The sequence below is a fragment of the Anguilla rostrata genome, chromosome 17, assembly GCF_018555375.3.
Source record: "Anguilla rostrata isolate EN2019 chromosome 17, ASM1855537v3, whole genome shotgun sequence".
Taxonomy (NCBI): Eukaryota; Metazoa; Chordata; class Actinopteri; order Anguilliformes; family Anguillidae; genus Anguilla; species Anguilla rostrata.
The window spans coordinates 30,187,522-30,207,306 of NC_057949.1; the positions used below are offsets into that span (position 1 = coordinate 30,187,522).

Genomic DNA, 19,785 nt, shown 5'->3' on the forward strand with positions numbered 1-19,785 from the left:
TGTAGTTGAGATCAAGAAAAATGTAATTTGTCCATTACAATTATCTAAACGTTTATTCTATATATAATTATACTGTTATATTATTTAATACACGGTCATCTAAACATTTTTTTTTCATCCTTAGTGGTGCCAAATTCAGCAACAAAAAAGTACTTCATTTTGGTTGCCTATGGCGCCATCTAGTGGTCAAAAGAAAAATCCGCAACAAAATATTCCGATCACGTGGCTAGAAATGCTTAAGACAAAACGAACTGCAGACAACAAATATGTGCATATTAGCAGCTTTAAAAAGGCAGTGTGGATGCAGACAAAATGTCTATGTAACTATGCGGTAAGTTACCTCCAAAGGGGGCTGCGTCACCGTGGTAACCCAGTCCAGCCAATCACGTGATGTTTCGAGAGCTTCTGAACAGTGACAGTCAGTAGACTGGGTTCCAGACTGGGTTCTAAGGAGTCCAAATTCTACTTCGTCCTTCACAGCAGGACCTGTTTTGGGGAATTTTACTTAAGTCAGCCATCATGCTGAATTTCAGCATCTACACAAAATCTCTTCTTTCCAAAACCGCCAGTCAACTCACGCTTCTTCTGTTCAATCATCTGTTTGGCTAGAGGCATGACCACTGTGGGAGGCTGGAGCAGAATACACCCACAACATTTTCATTATTTTGGCAAAACTGGTCGGAAGGCAATTCTGTCAAAAACAAACACAAACTAATTTCTCTACAGATTTTTAATGAATAAAAGCAGCATTATGAGGTTCTTATCATCCAACCTTCTAAGGGATTCGTTTACATCCGACTCTTCATCACAGCCAACTCTTCATCACAGCTTATACTGGTGCTTTTTATTTAAATAATGAGCTACAGAACCAGATCAGAATTCTCCAGAACATCCGGTCCATATTACCTATACACGTTTGCTTCATCACAGCCCTCATGAATATTCAAAGAGCCAACAATATGGTTTTCATCCGCAAGGGGAGGGGGCATCATTTCCTATGAGCACAAAGAGCTGAGGATGCAGTCAGTCTGCAGAATAACCTGCGGCAGCTTCTTACGCCTTTCAGTCTCTTTAAATCATCTACACATTTGAGAAAAGAAGTTCAAGGATTAAATCAACCAGGAAGACAATTTCTGGTACAACTGCAAACCTTCATGGCTTCAACTTACAAGTGTTTTCAATGAGTATGTTATTGGCATTAAATAACTGCACTTATCTTGGAATAAAGTTAAATGTACGTTTATTAAAAGCAAAGCTACAGGCTTTGTACTTCAACAAAAAAAAAAAAAAAAATCACAGACAGGACTTGCAAGGAGAGACATTATACACGGTAAATGCAATAAGTTTCAACTGATCATGCCAACGTACTCTTGTCATTTCAGTTTTACTTTTCCTGCTTATATTCAGTGTTTGTATTCAGAAGACTCAGGATACCAAGAGAATCTGTGAATATCACAGGAGTTATGATTTTCATTAAAAAGGAATCACTAATGTTACTGTATAACACTACAGGTCAACATTAAACACTACTGTCCTGCAAATTACAAATAAATATATGACCAGTTTGCTCACCATTTTCTGAAAAAAAAAAAAAAATTTACAGGGGCACATTTTAATATTTAAAGTCCATATCATACAAGGAGAGTGCATGTGAACAGAGCGCCCCTATACTACAGGGGCAGTCTCTGCTAACTCTCTAAACACACAACGGGACAGGTATGTACAGGGAGGGGGATAGCAGACCCCCGTCCCATCAGCAGGGGGTACCGTGGGGAGCTGTGCCAGGCCCGTGCCCCTCCCTCACGGGATGAGGTCCGGCGGGGGTGTGAGCCGCTCCTCCACCATCTGCTCGGACGTCCCGCCGGAGGCATCGGGCGGCCTGTGCTCCTCGCAGGTGGCCTGGGGGTGCGTCTCCCATGTCCCGTCCTTGTAGGAGCAGAAGCAGACCGTGTGCTCGTCCACCTCCACCCGCACCCCTGCCGGGATCACCGTGTTCCCCGCGAAGCAGTTGGGCCCTGCGCCAGGGAGACGGAGTCAGAGACGCCGATGGAAAGACCCGGAACGACAGCACGCTCGCACCAGCGGTGACATCACTCACAGCGTGACATCACTCACAGCGTGACATCACTCAGCATGACAATCACAGCAGTGACATCACTCACAGTGTAACATCACTCACAGCATGACATCACTCAGTGTAACATCACTCACAGCATGACATCACTCACAGTGTACATCATCAGCTACAATCGCATGACATCACTCAGTGTAACATCACTCACAGCAGTGACATCACTCAGTGTGACATCACTCTCAGCGGAGCAGGCGTGTGCGCGGTGGCTGATTAAACTTACCCTGCGAGCGCTGCGTGTTCAGCGCCGAGAGGAAGAGCGGTACGCTCCTCTTCTTCTTCTGATCTTTTCTCACATCAGTGGGATTACTCACTAATATTCCCAGCAGTCCATTCAGTGCACTTATTGGAAATGATCACCTGTCAATTCACACTACGAACATTCCGTCTATTTTGGGGGATTTGGGGAGATTCTCCTTCCCAAAAGCAGGCAGTGTCCCATGCCTCCGTCAGCATGTTCCCGCCCACACCCAACGATGGCGCCCACACCCGTGCCACGCCCACACCCCGCAGCGACGCCCACGCCAGCTCTGCTGTCACACAGCGCCACATACAATATGTCCCAGCGGCCGTGGGATCAAACCGTTATTTTTGGGCTGCAGGGTCAGGGGTAGGCATCGAGCCCAGTGATCAGCACGCTATTCCTCTCCCAGGAGGAGATCTGTGCAGCATAAACATCTACACCTACACACCTTACATTTAAATGAGTGCCAGCACTTCCTGCTCACGCCTCCGGTCAGCTCCAGCCCCGGGGGGGGGGGGGAGAACTTCCGATTGCAGATAGGACACCTCCCCACCCACCCCCTCACACTGCACCACATATAATATCACACGCATGCAAATTTAAACACACACGCATGGAGGAAAATAAATGAGCATGAAATTGCAGGAACTGCCCGTTCTAAATTCTACCAAGGATCATTTGTATTCAATTATTCTTGCAGCATGTGTGCATGTATGTGACTACCAATATATTAATTACGTCTGATGAAGAGGGCAACTGTGTAAAATTCTGCATGTGTATGTGTGTGTGTGTGTGTGTGTGTGTGTGTGTGTGCGTGCGTGCACCTGTGTGTGTGTGTGTGCGTGCGTGCACCTGTGTGTGTGTGTGTGTGTGTGTAGTGTGTGTCGTGTGTGTGTGTCTATGACTTGTGGTGCATTTTCCAAGTCATTACTGAGGTCTTTCAGCTCATGCTGTACTGTGTGTGTGAGTGGTGGTGCTCCGCCTGGTGTCCCGCTCCTGCCCCGCAGCCCCCGTGCCCTATAAGAACGATTGTGGGCATGATCAAGTCATGACCCCAGCCATTGCCAGCTGTAGCTGAGTGGAATTACGCTGAGCCCACGTCGTGTGGCTCTATCAATCCATCATAAGCACGTGTGCCAATGTGGGGATAATGCGAGTGCAGTGTGTGGTGTTGAGTTACATTGGGTGTGGGGTGTGGTACTTCATTAGTGTGTACGCAGGTGGAGGGTGGTATTGCGGTGTGTGTGGGGGGTGTAGTATTGGGGTGTGGTGGGGGTATTTGGGGTGTGTTATGGTGGGGGTGGTATTTGGGCTGTGTGTATGGTGGGGGTGTATTTGGGTGTGTGTATGGTGGGGTGGTATTTGGGGTGTGTGTATGGTGGGGGTGGTATTTGGGGTGTGCGTATGGTGGGGGTGGTATTTGGGTGTGCGTATGGTGGGGGTGGTATTTGGGCTGTGTGTATGGTGGGGGTGGTATTTGGGGTGTGCGTATGGTGGGGGTGGTATTTGGGCTGTGTGTATGGTGGGGGTGGTATTTGGGGTGTGTGTATGGTGGAGGTGGTATTTGGGGTGTGTGTATGGTGGGGGTGGTATTTGGGGTGTGTGTGCGTACTCACCACTCTTGCAGACGGGGCAGCAGTGGTGGGGCTCGTATGTGGGGTTGACGCAGTGGAGGGCGGGGCACTCAGACACCGTGCAGTACACCTGCCTGTTGGCCGCACACCGGCACTTCTCACACCGAGACAGCTGGGCGGGACAGAGGATACTTAGTACATAGTACACCCAGACACTCAGTACATATATACACCCAGCCACTTAGTACATACTACACCCAGACGCTCAGTACATACTACACCCAGCCACTTAGTACATATATACACCCAGCCACTTAGTACATATATACACCCAGACGCTCAGTACATACTACACCAGCAGTACATAATACACCAGCCACTTAGTACATACTACACCAGACCTCATACATTACACCAGCCACTTAGTACATATATACACCCAGCCACTTAGTACATATATACACCCAGCCACTCAGTACATACATACACCCAGTCACTCAGTACATACTACACCCAGACACTCAGTACATACTACACCCAGCCACTCAGTACATACATACACCCAGCCACTCAGTACATACATACACCCAGACACTCAGTACATACTACACCCAGCCACTTAGTACATATATACACCCAGCCACTTAGTACATATATACACCCAGACACTCAGTACATACATACACCCAGACACTCAGTACATACATACACCCAGCCACTTAGTACATAGTACACACAGACACAGATCACTGCAATGTGGAGAGTACACATTGCAAGTTGCCTTTTATATGGTTTTACTAGCTTTCAAATTTCAACGCAGAGAAACAGATGTCTTCACTCAAAAATAAGATCACGCACAGGAAAGGACTGACTGTTTATATAGCAATGCCATATACTGAATTTCTTCCGTTTGAAGTAGAACTTCAGCATCTAGAAAAATATCCAGCTTTTCCCAAGGATACTTGTACACTGCACACCAAATGGCTGTTACCTCACAAGGAGGACCAATCAAGAGAGACTTGTGAGAGAGAGTGTGCATATGTGTAAAAAACAGAACCTGTTTCCCAGGATTGCAAGGCTATACATAAGTGGCACAGTAATGACATCATATTTTCCATCACCACGGACGATTCTGCCAGGATTCATACGGATGATTTTACCGTTTCAGTGTGTTTGGGAAGGGGGGGCTGGAGAGGGGGTGGGGGGGTTGAGTGAGCGCAGGGCCTGTTTATCTAGCGACTCACCGCGGGTCCGGCACTATTTTAACTCCGTGGGCACGCAGGGGAACCTGAGCTGCCTGGCACCACCAATGGAAAGCTGGCGCGGGCAGGTGCCAGGGCAGGCGGCCCAGCAGAGCGGCGGTACGCCCGCGAGTGACATCATCGCGTCCCGCCGCTGCACATCCTGACACCGCCGCGGGGCGTTGGAGATGACCCCCCCCCCCCAGGTTCCGGGGGATGACATCATGCCTTTCCCAGCCAGAGCACCCCCCCCCCCCTCCCCCCACCCAACTGACTGGCTGTTATTTCTGTTTACATGGCTGTAGACTCTACTGGTAGCTGTTAAGACCTGCTTCTACTGGGAGCAATAACCATGACTATATAAACTATAAATCCTTCAGCAGCACCCAGAGCAGAGAAGGCTTCACAGTTGAACATGGATGCCAGTCACCACACACTCGGAATGGGCGGTAATTACTGCTACACCTCATTTTCACACTTACTATGGCATAGAAGAGAGGAAGACTTGCACTTCCACTCATTTGAATCATTATTTTGTGACGGACAGTCATCCTTTCCTGCTGGAAACGGGCCTTAAGATGGCGGGTTAGTGATTCTGCTCCTGGCAGACAGGCTGGCAGGCTCCTGGTGGAGTTACAGGGCTGATATTCTGGGTCTGGGGGAAAGGAGCCCCTCATTCGCTGGCTTCCTGTACAGCTCCACCCCTCCCTGCCTTCCTCAATTCAGTTCAATACTTCATGCGTCACATCAGCCATAACAGCAGGCTTGTCTGCTGCCTCACGAGACGTGTTGAGAGCGCACGCCCCATAACCAAACTGTCGTTCCTCTGCACGTAAAGACAAGTAAAGCTTTCCCTGACTGCACGTGTAGATCGCATGAGTAACATCACAACATGGGAAAGAGAACGCGTTGGCCTGGTAAACAGGAAGTCCAGATACGCGGTGCTGTTACATATGCAGTCAACATGCATACGTCTTCCTCTCTCTGCACACCATGCATACGTCTTCCTCTCACTGCACACCATGCATACGTCTTCCTCTCACTGCACACCATGCATACGTCTTCCTCTCACTGCACACCATGCATACGTCTTCCTCTCACTGCACACCATGCATACGTCTTCCTCACTGCACTGAGGGGAGATCAGACTGGCCTGAAATCAATGCAGTTACGATGAATGACTTGAGCTGGTGTAAAAGAAGCCACTGCACTGGCATGCTGAGCTATACAGTAGCAGGCTAACTGACCCCAGGCTTACATAATGTGGGGGAAATCAATGGCCTTGGGACTCATCATATGCACAATAAACTACAGGCCCAATAGCTGCCCCCCACCCCGTTATATAAGACCTGATTCCCTTCAATGGCTTGCTGGCACTCCACCCAACTAACAGCAAAATATTCTTGTGATGTTTCTGAGATTCCAAAAGATCCCAGACTAGATGCTGAATACATTTTAACTGCAAAAACCAGAATGGACTGACGTGGCCTTCTGAAGTTACACCTTTTCTGTACTTTCAAGAAAGCTGTGTGGGAAAAAAGCAGTTCATTACATTTCAGTGGTCAAAAACTCAAATATTACAAAATATGCACATATGCAATATGCTCATTGCTTTTGTGGGAAATGTGCAAAAAAATGTCTATGATGATACCAATTACTTATTGTGGTATATTTGTGGTTTGTCACTCACCCGATCATATTCCATCTTTGGATGGTCCTCTAAGTTACTTATTTGAAACAGTCCGTCGTTCCAATCTAATACAATTCCAATGCTTACACACAAATCAAGAGGAGCTAAAATAGTAACGCTGAAATGTATTGCCTTGGGATTAAACTTGCGATACAGTAAAATTCAGTCGAAATAGCTATTGGGTGCTCACTGCCTCGCAGACAGTTCGGCCACAGTAACTACAAGCTTCTATGCTTGCTCACGCGTGCACGAGAAGGGTAAACACCTCGTGCCGACGTCCGCCAAGGTAGGCAGTTGCTGAACTTTAATGGAAACAAGACTTATGTAATGGTTTGTATTGGAAATCAATGGTGTAACGAGTACAATAAACTACTGGCCAACTGGCTGTGTATTATCCTCTACGCTGTTCGCATCAATAAAGTACTTACATAAGAGTCAGGAGTTTGTTGGCACTGTATCAACCTAACAAAATAATCTTTCAATATGGTTGTGCACTCGCCGTACGTGTCGTTGTGCTGCAGTCAAGCAAATACGGAGTTGCATGGTCTTGAAAAGTTCTTCTAAGATCATTTCTTTTTCTTTTTTTTGTTTTGGTAAGATACTACACAGCACCCCACACACCGTTATTGAGTTCAGTAAGCCCATGGCAGTTTCCACTATTTCTACTGAATTTTCCCTGAACTTCAAAAAATGAACTCTTACCTTGAATTCCTCTAGGACTTTATAGGTTTTGCCCGCGTGCACGCACGCTTTGCCCACAGCTTCGCAGACTGGACAGCAGGACTGGTAACGGATGCGCGTGCAGCGTGGGTGTATCCGCGGGCATTGGGGCTTCACGCAAAGAGGTCCATCGTTGGTGCAGGTGCAGGGGCAAGACGTGGGACTGGGGTAATAGATTTCCCCAATGTTGTATACAAACCCGTGCTCATCTAAACACCACTTGCCTCGGTAGTCGCCGAAATCGTAATCGGAGTCGGTCTTAGTGGAGTATTCAGACGCAGCGCCAGAAACGAGAGAGAGCAGGGCAAGAGAGAGTCGCAAACCGTGACTGCACATTGTAACTGATTGCGAAGATCTGACTGAATTGAGTACCCGAGCTTCCTCATCTGTCGGAGAGCTTCTGGACGGTCGCCTGGCCTCATGACCACATGCAGCGATAGCCAACTGTACTGCATTCGCCTTGCGGTCCAGCAAAAAAATAAAATTAAATAAGCGAGAATTATTTTTTGGATTATGATAATGACGAGCTTTTAGAATGTCCATCAAGCTCAATTATTAAACCACACTTTTACAACGGCAAAAATAATAAAACATGCTTAAATAAATAAGCTTTAAGGTCTATAGACTACATAACGTTATATTGTTTTGACGGCGTTTTTCAAAATAACAAATGAAACGGGTATTTGCCTTAATTTGTAAATAAAACAAGTGCTGATATGATCAAATACTGCCGCAAATTAAGTCACAGTGATTGCCAAATTGATATCTAGCCATGTTTTCTGCAAAACCAGCTGTACCTAATATAATTATGGAAAGCCAAAGAAGCACACGTCCGTGCTGTGAACTCGACACTGCAAGTGAACTGCTCACAGAAACCAGAGTTGGAGCTTTTTACTCAATATGTAATCCATCAGCGTTCTACATTTTACCGAGAACCCCAGGGCTACTTCGACAACTCTCTGTAGTCCAGAATATTTTAAGAGACTGTCTCAATAGTCTTTTTGCACAAACATAAAACTAAAATTTCTGTTGACCATCACCAGAATTTGCATTTTTAAATCCGACCGCCATTTCTTCCCACACAGCGACGAATAACTGTCCTAGTTTTACGTCACGTGAGACGCCAAAATTATAACCGTGAGCAAGATTGTTGACGGAGCCAAAAATGATCGTAAGCACTATCTAGAACCCTCTGTAATTGCGGTAAATTCCAACAATTTTGTTTTATAATTACGGTGCATTAATGACAAGCAGCCGTTGGCAATTTTTTTAATCAGTCGTTTGTTTGAAGCTGTGGGCAAAGAAGGTGGAGAATGGTGACTAATATCAAACAATCTCAACTAAGAGTTACCTTCAAGCAAATGCCTAACTTTTTGTCCGGAGATGAAATATTAGTTTAAATGGCCAATAACACCGGTGGATGCAAACAGGCTACACAGTCAAAGATTTTCGACATTTGATTGGACTTATTTTTGCAGGTATTTGAATCAGTAGCCTGGGGACCAGGGTAGAGCAAGCAAAATTACAACTGCAAATTTGTCCTGATATTGTGGAACTAAAAAATTGCGTCCATGGGTGCTATTCAGTAATCTTGTGCATGGATAAAACTATGATTAAAATTAAGAATAATGAAACATACTCCACTGAAAAAGAGAATCTGAAGCTCACCTGAACCATCTTTCCCAACTCATATAATCCTTGTTACAGACTATAAGAAACTGAAGTTTTGACAAATAAATAATGAATCAAAAGACGTGGGTTTAAATTTTATTTGGGGAATCAAATCCAGCGATACAAAAATGGAACTAGCAAAGATAAAAACCGGCGTACAGTTGAATCGTTTTCTCTGTTTCTAAGACAATTAAATACTAAAAGAAACAAGGGAGGCGGGGCTAAGAGGAACTACATAATCGTGACGAGGCTACACGGGAAACGGGGTAAATAAAAAAAGGAAAGACGGTAACGAAGCAAAATGAACCTGCTGAAACCGGTGAGCAGCAGCGGCGAGTGCGCGAGCTCGCCCCCGCTCCCGCGCAGGACGCGCTGAGCGTTAGACCAACTCTTACAGAGCGCAGGCGCCCCAGCGCGACTCGCACGTGCTCAGACAGAGCTGGATTAGCGCTGAGCGTTCTACTGCGCGCACACCCAGCCTGCAGCACTGGCCTCGCTGAAATTCATGAGCATGGGCGGGGCGGGGCGGGGCGACTGGGACAGATGGGGGGAAACGGTACCGCACAGTGAACCCTGCACCTCCCCTCAGCAGCGCGGGTAACACTGCGGAGTCGTGCACACGCTCAGTAGCGTTCCCGTGTGGAAAGTGCGCTGCTGCAGCAGGTTCCAGTCGAGGTTAAAAACGTGTGGCAATGACTGACGGACTATGACTGAGGGCTGCTGGGTGGGGGGGTGGGTGTGCGGGACAGGGAGTGGTCAGCACTGTTTTGGGGGGGGGGGCTCATTCGGGCTTGTTGCTGGGCCCCTCCTCGGGGCGGCTCAGGCGGGAGGGAGGGGGGACTCATTGGGCTGTTGCGGCCCTCTGGGGATCGGCTCAGGGGGGCGGGGGGGGGCTCATTCGGGCTGTGCTGGGCCTCCTCGGGGGCGGGCTCAGGCGGGAGGGAGGGGGGCTCATTCGGGCTTGTTGCTGGGCCCCTCCTCGGGGATCGGGCTCAGGCGGCGGGGGGGGGGACTCATTCGGGCTTGGTGCTGGGCCCCTCCTCGGGGGCGGGCTCGGGCGGGAGGGTGTCATCGGGGGGTGTTCCCGTGCTCTCGGAGCTGGTGTTGCTGTCGCTGGTCCCCTCCTCCATCACGCTGTCGCCGCCCTCCGGCACGCTCTCCTTGTCCTCGCCGCCGCCCGCCGCCTCCTCGCTCGCCCGCTGGCTCTCCGGCCGCGGCTCATCTGTGTGGGAGCCAATGAGAGCGCAGGGTTTAAACCGGGGCCCACCGACTCTGCCCACTAAACCAAACATCGTTTCTCTCCAACTTGCAGCTGCTGGTTAACCACAAGCAATCAGTCCTGGCAGCGGCTCCCAAACACTGCAGATCTACCATCCTGCAGGTTTTCACTCCAACCCTAACAAACCACACCTCACTCAACAGCTAGAGATCTCCTTCAGCTGCTAATTAACAGTATCAGGTGTGCCAAATTAAGGTTGAAGTGAAAACCTACAGAACCGTAGATCTCCAGAAACAGATCTCCCAAAACCAACATGAAAGAATTCTGGGGATTCTGGAGAGGCATTTAGGTAGGTATCAATAAAACTAAATAAACAACCACGTATCACAGTACTGAGATCTATTCCCTTAAAACCCTTAGAGATCTGTGCCGGGGGTTTTTTCACTCATTAAACTGTAGTCTGAACACCATGGTCTGCAAAGCCTTTTCTGGAAGGGAATCAAATGTGCAGTTTGCATGTCTGCAAGCGCTCTGTGCCACAGAAGCCAAAGAGGACAGAAATGGAGATGAGGGCGCTGGTGGGTAACCTACAGTGAGAGTAAAAGCATCCTTCATCACATGAGGAAGAGTATGAGAGCCCTGCGTACCCACTGCCTGGAGCAGCCAATCACAGGGGAGACTTTCACAAAGATAAATTTGTGTATGGAGCCTACCCATCTCCATGGCAGCGGGCTCCTCCTCTTCCTCCCCGTCCTTCCTCTTCTTCTTCTTGGGCCGGCCGTCGGCGGGCTCCTCGGCCGGCTTCTCGCTGGCGGCGGGCGGCTGCTCCTCCTCGGGGGCGGCGGCGGCCCTCTCCGCCTGCTCCGCCACCTCCCTCTCCCGCTCCTCGGCCCGCCGCCGGGCCGCCTCCTCCGCCGCCGCGATCTCCGCCGCGATCTTCTCCATGTCCACCTCCACCTTCAGCGCGCAGAGCTGGGGAAACGCGCGGGGTCAGGGGTCATCGCTCAGGGGTCAGGGGTCAGTCGCGCTAGTGCTCCTCTGCACTAACAACACGCCTCACACTGTGTGGGAAACACGCCTCCGAACCCCTCAGCCCTCAGCCCTCAGATCTCAGACTCAAACTGAACGCTTAACTGGCAGTTTTGACAGCAGGTTGTTATGCAGCTTGTCAAACCCACGGCCAAAGGGCTACAGCAGCTCAGGGAACATCCTCGTCACGCGTGAATGCACCTGTCAGCTCTGGGGTTGCGTAACTTCTGCACTCGATCACCAGCCGCCGGGATGTGTGAGAAAACGACTCTCGGGAGAAACAGAAATGGGTTTGGCCCGTCTTGTTTTTCTATAAACTGAAAAAAAGCCCAGCAAGCTTGGGATGCCCATTATTTAAACATTTAATCATAAACCTTTTCGCACTGCAATTCCCGAAACCTCTAAAGACTCGCAGCTTGTAGCTGCCGGTGGGCCGAGAGAGCCGGTTTGAGCCGGTTGGGGCCGCCCGGAGGAGAGAGCCGGTTGGGGCCGCCGGGAGGAGAGCCGGTTAGCCGCTGCACACCCACCCGTTTCAGCTCGTTGTTGAAGCATTCCGTGGCCTCCAGGAACTTCCTCTTCTTGTCCTGGTGGCGATCCTCAATCTGCAGGAGCTCCGCCTCCAGCTTCCTCTGCGGGTCAGAAAGAACCAATCACGTCTCACAGGGCTCTGCAGCGGAGACTGCCGGCCTCGTGCGGCGCGTGTGTGGGGTGGGGGGGTGCGTGGGGCAGATCGGGCCATGGTGTGGGGGTGGGCGGGGTACCGTACCTGGTGGACCATGAGGGACTGCACCTGGCGCTTGAGCACCTGCATGCGGGCGGTGGTGACCACGGAGCGCACGTCCGGCACCACGTTCTCGCTCAGGATGTCGCTGATCAGCCGGTGGTTGCGCTGGAAACGGGCGGCGGCCGTGTGCTTCAGGGAGAAGCCATCGTCGTAATCTGGGGGGGGGGCGGACAGAGAGACATGACACACGTGATGGGCGGGGCAGTGGGGTGGTGGGGGCGGGGCAGTGGGGGGGCGGGGGGGGGGAGTGGGGGGGCGGGGGGGGCAGGGCAGGGTGGGGGCAGGGGGGTGGTGGGGGTAGGGCAGAGCGGGCGGTGGGGGTGGGGCAGGGCGGGGCAGGGTGGCGGGGCAGTGGGGCGGGCGGGGCAGGGCGAGGCGGGACAGAGTGGGGTGGTGGGGCGGGGCAGGGCGGGGCGGAGCAGGGCAGGGCGGGGCGGTGGGGCAGTGGGAGCGGGGCAGGGTGGAGTGGGGCAGGGCAGAGGGGGGTGGAGGGCAGGGTGGAGCGGGGTGGTGGGCGGGGCGGTGGGGCAGTGGGGGGATGCAGGGCGGGGCGGGGCAGGGTGGCGCGGCCGTACCGTCGGGGTCCTCGGCGGGCTGGATGCTCATGTACGGCTCGCCCTTGTCGAGGCGAGACTGGCGCTGCCGGCTCTCCTCCTCCAGCGCGGCCTCCGCGCGGCTCTTGGCGTTGACGTAGGCCAGGTAGGCCGGCGAGTTGTGGTAGGCCTTCATGGACTCATTATACTCGATCTGCGGAGAAGGGCGAGGCGGGGCCGTCAGAAACCCCGCCCTTCACACGCTCACGGGGGCTGCAGCCCTCCCACGCGACACGCATTCCAGCTCAGCTCAAGCCCAAAAACGTTTATATACGCATCACGCATATAAACATTCATGCTTCACACCATTTCTATTATTAGCATATTTTATTGCTATGAAGCAATTCAAAGGCAAAAAAGCAGTTCAAATTTGAACAATTACAATCTTCCTGTTTTTTTACTCCCGATTCCCAGGCAACCCCAGGAGTTAACAGGCTGCCATAAGACAAGCCGGTAGTCTGTAGCAGTGATTAGCCTGCAGCTCCTCCACTGTCTCTCACTGGGCTGCAGGCAGCTGGAACAGGTGTTTTATAGAGGCCTGCACTGACGGCTCGAATGGCACCGTGGACCGCCTCTCTCACCCCACCCGTCAGCCGACTGCAGGACGCCTGCTTCACCTGCTTCACCTGCATAATGGAGCAATACTGCTCTTACCTCTAACTCTTTAGCCCCTTTTTTTGTAACCACAAAAATATATATATACAAATAATTATTTTTAATTTTTATTAATGGTCTCCCAATTTGGGGTGTCCAGTTGAATTCACAGGCCGGTCTCCACGCCGACGGCCCAGTGATTCGCCCACGGTGCCACCGGCCGTCTCTCCCTCGCCACTAGGGGGCCACTGGGCGGTCAAGCTCAGCTGGGAGGCATCCAATCACCCACGGGATGACCCAGCCCACTGAAAACCCTCCCCCAATTGCTGAGTGACACAACGGCCAATCACGCTTCCCGTTGGGGCTGCCAATCACAGTCACAGATTCGATAACAGAACGTGGGAGGAGTCACGACACTGAAAACCTGCTTTTGCCAAGACACGTCACTCAAAACTCCAGAAACTGTGTTCACAGACAGAACTGGAAGCCAACGTATGCGATGAATGGTGCTAACCATGCTGACAACTCATTTGACTGATTTACTTTTCATTTTTATTTTTAACTATAAAAATGTAACTCTGGTGTATCGACCGTGATAGTCAGTTAATTTCCTACATTTCAGACCAGCCTGAAACGGAGGTGTTGCTGGTCTCTCACTTGGACTGATTCTTCAGCGTCACAACAGACGAGAGAAGGACTAAACTTGTCGAGTATGAGCTCTGAGCTCTGAGGCTGCACTCGCCACCTGAATTAAGAGCTTCTCTGCCCGTCTTTAACTTGAATTGTGGACCGCAGTCGAGGCGCAGGCCAATTCCAGCATCACGTTTTACTGCTGCGCTGATCATAGTGCATTTCTCAGGCATTTAAGTTGTCAGTGGTCAGGGGCATCTGAACGATGACAAAATATGAACATGACAGAACATGAGAATAGCACAGGAGCAGGTAAACACACCCACAGGTACACAAGAACAGAGGACCACTAACAATACTGTGACCAGATCTGAAAGCCAGTATTGTGTACACAGTCTCAGGGATTGTAGGGAATTTAGTGCGTGGATCTCCAGAGTATTCCCAAAGATAGTTTTGCAGAGCCAGATGTGCCGCCTGCCCGTTCCTGAGCAGGCCTCGAGCCCGTGAAGCTCAAACGAAGCCAAAGCAAAGCCGAATTTCATCTGGGATCTCCCCCTTATGGCACCGTTGAGAGGGAGGGCGGGGGCGAGAAGTGGCGTTGGGACACTTCCGCCCCCCGCCCCCGAGGTCCCCTCACACACCCCGCCCACCCCACACACCAGGTCAAACCAAAACAGCCACGCCCTGTAGACCAACCTTCTCTGCTTCGTATTCATTCAAGTAGTCCTGTTTCTCCTCATCAGTGAGGTCTCTCCACATGCCACCGATTATCTTCCCAATTTCCCATAGCTTCAGATCTGGATTGGAGGCCTTTACTTGGTCCCAAACCTGATGATGAGAACCAGACATGGGGAGGGTTGGGGGCAAGGAGGGGGGGGGGGGGGGTCAATACTGTAAACCTGAGCAGAGAGGTCACAGACCAGAGGAGGCCATATGGTTTAACCTTGCTCTTTACAAACTCCACGGCCAAACACACAGAACCCGCGAGGTCAAAGGTCAGAAGGCTGGCGAGGGGGCGGTGGGAGGCGGGCGCTGGCTGGAGCGCGGGCGCAGCGGGGGGGGGGCTTACCTTCCTGCTGTAGCGCATGTACGGCATCAAAGGCTTGTCTGGGGGCTTCGGTGGTTTTGGAATTGTGATCCCTGATGAATTCTGGGTGGAAAATAAAACGTACAAAACACACACCAATAAGTGCAGGGCCCGTGCCAACGCCTGGCACACAGATGAAGAATGCCACCCTACAGCGCAACAGAAACACAAACCGACACACAGAACACGAGGTGATCATGGGATACGCAGCCGGGTGAAGAGAATCCGCATCTGCACTGGAAACTTCCACAAACGTTTCCGCGTTCAGCAGTCATTGCAGGAGAAGAAATAAAAAAAGCAATTTGGCTGAATACAAGGATGGATGTCTTTCAGAGCAGGAAGATGGCGCCTGCTTGAATCGGGGCAGTCAGTGAAACACACAGGACACGGAGCACCGTGATTGGGCGGCAGTTACGACAAGCAAACGCCACTGGAGCAAACGGGCAGCCTCCAGGCAGAAGCCATGCCAACGGGTGCCAGGCGCCATAGCAACACGACATCACAGTTCTCTGGGCTGTTGGCAGTTATGGGGCAGACGAATGAGGGCAGGCAGGTACACAGAGAGGGGCCAGCCGGGGGGGGGAGGGGAGACAGGGGTATAGGCAGGGGCAGAGGTATAGGTGGCGGGCATTTTGGATTTGCCATGAAGTGACCGGAAAAGAAGACATGTCCATGAAATGATCGACCGCCATTAAGCGAAAGGACATCAATTTCAAGCTGCTGACTTTTGTTTTTGTGTTTATCTAATATATATACACATATATAAATATATGTGTATATAATTATGTATACATCTGTGTGTGTATATATGTATGTATGCAAAGAACCTGAAGTGTATTGCAAGTGTGTAGACTTTAAATGGAATGGAGAACAAAAGGCCTAGTGTGAGCTGGAATCCAGATCAGAGAGAGAGAGCAAGAGATAGAGAGACAGAGAGAGAGATATATAGAGACAGAGAGTGAGAGAGAGAAAGAGGGTAGGCACAAAAGAGAGAAAGAGAGAGAGAGAGACAGAGAGAGAGAAGAGGGTAGGAACAAAAGGGAGAGAGAGAGAGAGGGAGGGGGAGAGGGGGGGAGAGAGAGAGAGACAGAGCGAGAGAAGAGGGTAGGAACAAAAGGGGGAGAGAGAGAGAGGGAGAGGGAGGGGGGAGAGGGAGAGAGAGAGAGAGACTGCTCATCCATTCACTACAGAAAACTTGTCACAGAGCTTCAGAGCAGAAGCTCCCGGCCCTTCCCTGTCTAGCCTGGCGTTCTGGTTTTTGGGGTCTTTGTTTGTTTTGTTTTTGCGATTCTGCTGCGGCCCATTGCGCCTCACCGCGGTCGGTTCTGAGACCCTGCTCCGCTCTGGATTGTAAATGTTCCTACCGTTACCCTGCTGTTGCTGCCTGGGTTTCCTCCGAGCCTGTAGTTGTTGTAGGCCAGATGGCTGTAAGGGTTGTATCCCACAAACCCTGGGGTGTTGGGCATTTGCTGATGGAAACAAATGAGACAAAAACACGAATGAGAAATGACACAAAGAAAGAGGGGAGGACAAAAAAAAGAAATAATGAATGGAAGGAGAAGACCCAAAGTCATGCAGAAGCAGTACCCCCAAACGCGGGAATGAGCTTTCATTGGCATTACTGACACTCCCTGTGTGTAATGGCTATCAAATGAGGGGGGGGGGGTTGTTCTATTATTATAACCATATTCATGGTCATTTTATGGGCCTTTTATAGGCCTTCCAACACCTTAACCCTTGGAGTCAGGTGAATACAGATAAATACATGCCTTTTCCAAATGAGCACAGCGGCATAATAATTAAAGGCCACTGTGTCCAACTCATTCTTTCATTCAGTGGCGCAAACATTCGTTGGGTATGGCAGAAACGGTACATACTCCATTATCTTTAGCAGATAATAGGCCCCTGTCTCGGTCTCTGGAATACTTACTGTAGTGGGGGCTGGGGTGGGGGGAGGGGCATAAGATGGCCTTTCTGCATGGGGGGAGAAAAGGGGAGAAATTCATGTCAGGTTTTCTTTTTTTTTGGTTTGTTTTCTTTTCTTTCTTTTTTTGTAATGAGAAACTTCACATTCAAATGATTTGGTGCCATATGGGTTAGGTTTTATTTCATGACCAGAGTCATGTTGTATGAATTAAATTAGTCATTACTGAGTGTTATAAGATTTAAAAAATTAAAATGGCTGGCTGAGATGGGCCAAGTTCCTACTAAGGATGCACAAGAGACATTTATATGGAGGGAGAGATGGAGTCATACTGCCATAAATTGCCATGAAGAACCACCTTACAGATTGGTTGTTGCTACCTTGATACCACATTAATTGAAATTTCCTTACTTGACATCTTGGCTGACGGATGGAAGATATCAAGCTATTCCGGTCATTGATTCTGTAATAAATACATCTTTTTTTAGAATGGGGGGGGGGAAAGCAGCGTGGTGTGTTTCACAGACTTGTAACACTTTATTTCATCTTCTCGATCTAGACAGATGCGCCAGTGATGCCAAATTATGATCCCTTATGCAGCATACTCATATATGTCAACACTTATCTTAACCAATCGAGTCTGCTTAACAGACAACACAAAAACGCATTTTTCACAGCCACAAAACACACAGACAGCCACGGTACAACTAGCAAGCGACGTCGGTCTCGTAATCCAAAAGTCACATTTGCTAGCCAACTTGCTAATGTTGCTCATCACAAAAACAACAGATCGACTAGCGCTAGCCAGATAGCCACACAACCAATCAGGCCCAACTTACAATGAAACACTTAGCTAAAATGTTTTCTGCTACACTCGGTCTGATGTAAAGTTATAGCCTATGTATTATTATGAACGGCAAGCCAAAGTTCGTTAGTTAGTTAACTATGCTTGCTTGGAAGCAAACAATTAGCGAACCTAGCAAGCTAACGTAGCTAACTTATCTTGCAGAGAAACGACAGCACGAACTATCGCCAGCTGGCTAAACATACGAGCACTATGGTTCTAGTCGTAATACTAAAATGATCAAAATAGAGGAAATACGTAGCCTGCTCTATGATTAAGTGTAGCCAACTATAGCAACATTAGCCAGGCAGCTAGCTAAATAATGACTGATGCACTGCAGCGAACATAGCAAGCTAGGTTAAAATAGCAAGCGAAACAAATGAATCAATGGCTGCAACATGTCGCTAGCTAATAAATGGCTAAGCTAGCAAGCTAGATAACGATGAAATTCAATTTACCGACACAAAATCGGTGTTTATGAGTAGCGTAATAACACAATTAAAGCACAAGTATTCTACCACTTATCTAAATTTATACATCGGTCATCAAACCGTTTAATCGAACAAAAAAGACCGACTCACCCCCGCACCACAAGCGTCTCCTTTGTTCACTCAAAGCCGCTTCCCTTCCTCCTGTTTTTGCACTCTGTCCATTTCACTGATCAGATTCGCCACGGCGGAGTATAGAGGAACGACGAACCGTGTAAACATTAAAATAAATAGAAAAGCATTAAGCACTACAGTGATTATGTACATATGATATATGTTCAGGTTATGATTGCTAATGCAGTTTTTTAATATTCCACAAGGAGATTGTTGGTCAGATGAATCTGCTGTTGTATAATAAGTCAATGGCACATCCGGATAGGGTCTAACCGCCAGAGTTGGTTTTATTTTATTTTTCAGTAGAAGACTACAGCCGTAGCCTACTCCATAGTCTTATTGTAGTGTGCGTGTATGTTTTTATGTAGATAATAGAAAATAGCGAGCAGCGTTGTAAAAATAGCCTTCTCATAGCGAATTAATTGTAATGTATCTCACGTTTGGCACCATAATCCACTACGATAGCGATGTAGGCTACGTAATGTTTTTATTTTAATGTAAAAAAAGTTCACTTTCATATGGTATAAGTAAAGTATATTGATCTTATGTTAATTAATACACATTCTGCCATTGGGTACTTCATTTTTATATTTATTTGGTAACTTGTATTTATTTTTGTTTTGTGTTTTTGTTCACTCCCACTGCTTTTTAATTAGACCTTGCAAACATCTCTGCAAAAGAAATTGTCCTATGTAAATGCATCAATGTATGATTGCGAAGTAGCATTAATACTGTGCTTAACAAGAGCAACTTAGCCCTTCTGAACAATAATGTACGCATAGACAGACATTAATCTGAAGTTACCAGAGAACACGTGAAGCCACAGATATCCATAACAGTGAATCAGATTTCCCTCATGATATGTGGTGATGATGTCATGGCATTAGCAGAAGGTATGTCCTGGGAAGTTTGGTGAATTCTGAACTCTGAAGTGAGGTTTGAATCAGTGATATGGCAGAGATTGAGCGAGGCATTTTAATGGGTTTTAGTTTATTTCATCCATCTTTGGACAGAATGAGGGAAAATAAGTTATGATAGCGATGAGATCACAGTATAGTGTGTTATGGCAGAGAGTCAAAACCCTGGCTGGGGGGTGGGAGTATTGGTATATAGGCAGAGACTATGGCAGTGTGGCACAGTGGGTAAGGAACTGCGCTTGTAACCGAAAGGTTGCAGGTTCGATTCCCGGGTAAGGACACTGCCGTTGT

The 19,785-nt window shown here is 49.1% G+C and overlaps 2 protein-coding genes across 4 annotated transcripts; both read right to left on the reverse strand.

The window, feature by feature from the left end:
- Window positions 1–1,223: 1,223 nt before the first annotated feature.
- Window positions 1,224–8,806, reverse strand: si:dkey-283b1.7 (von Willebrand factor C domain-containing protein 2-like). Its single transcript, XM_064315548.1, has 3 exons — window positions 7,583–8,806; window positions 3,992–4,121; window positions 1,224–2,015 (listed from the first exon to the last, which is right to left on the reverse strand). Exons 1-3 carry the CDS (start codon window positions 8,141–8,143, stop codon window positions 1,801–1,803), a joined length of 906 nt encoding a protein of 301 aa, XP_064171618.1. The 5' UTR covers window positions 8,144–8,806; the 3' UTR covers window positions 1,224–1,800.
- A 1,412-nt stretch (window positions 8,807–10,218) lies between these two features.
- Window positions 10,219–18,759, reverse strand: smarce1 (SWI/SNF related, matrix associated, actin dependent regulator of chromatin, subfamily e, member 1). 3 transcript variants are annotated; one of them, XM_064315281.1, is made up of 11 exons: window positions 18,557–18,759; window positions 17,543–17,594; window positions 17,138–17,181; window positions 16,578–16,676; window positions 15,190–15,270; window positions 14,817–14,948; window positions 12,879–13,050; window positions 12,286–12,458; window positions 12,047–12,148; window positions 11,204–11,462; window positions 10,219–10,493 (listed from the first exon to the last, which is right to left on the reverse strand). In XM_064315281.1, exons 2-11 carry the CDS (start codon window positions 17,547–17,549, stop codon window positions 10,285–10,287), a joined length of 1,278 nt encoding a protein of 425 aa, XP_064171351.1. In that variant the 5' UTR covers window positions 17,550–17,594; window positions 18,557–18,759; the 3' UTR covers window positions 10,219–10,284. The 3 variants fall into 3 exon arrangements, with proteins under 3 accessions (XP_064171351.1, XP_064171348.1, XP_064171350.1); XM_064315278.1 differs by having other exon boundaries at window positions 10,220–10,493; window positions 16,572–16,676; window positions 18,557–18,755; XM_064315280.1 differs by lacking the exon at window positions 18,557–18,759 and adding an exon at window positions 18,434–18,452 and having other exon boundaries at window positions 10,220–10,493; window positions 16,572–16,676.
- Between the last annotated feature and the right edge of the window lie 1,026 nt (window positions 18,760–19,785).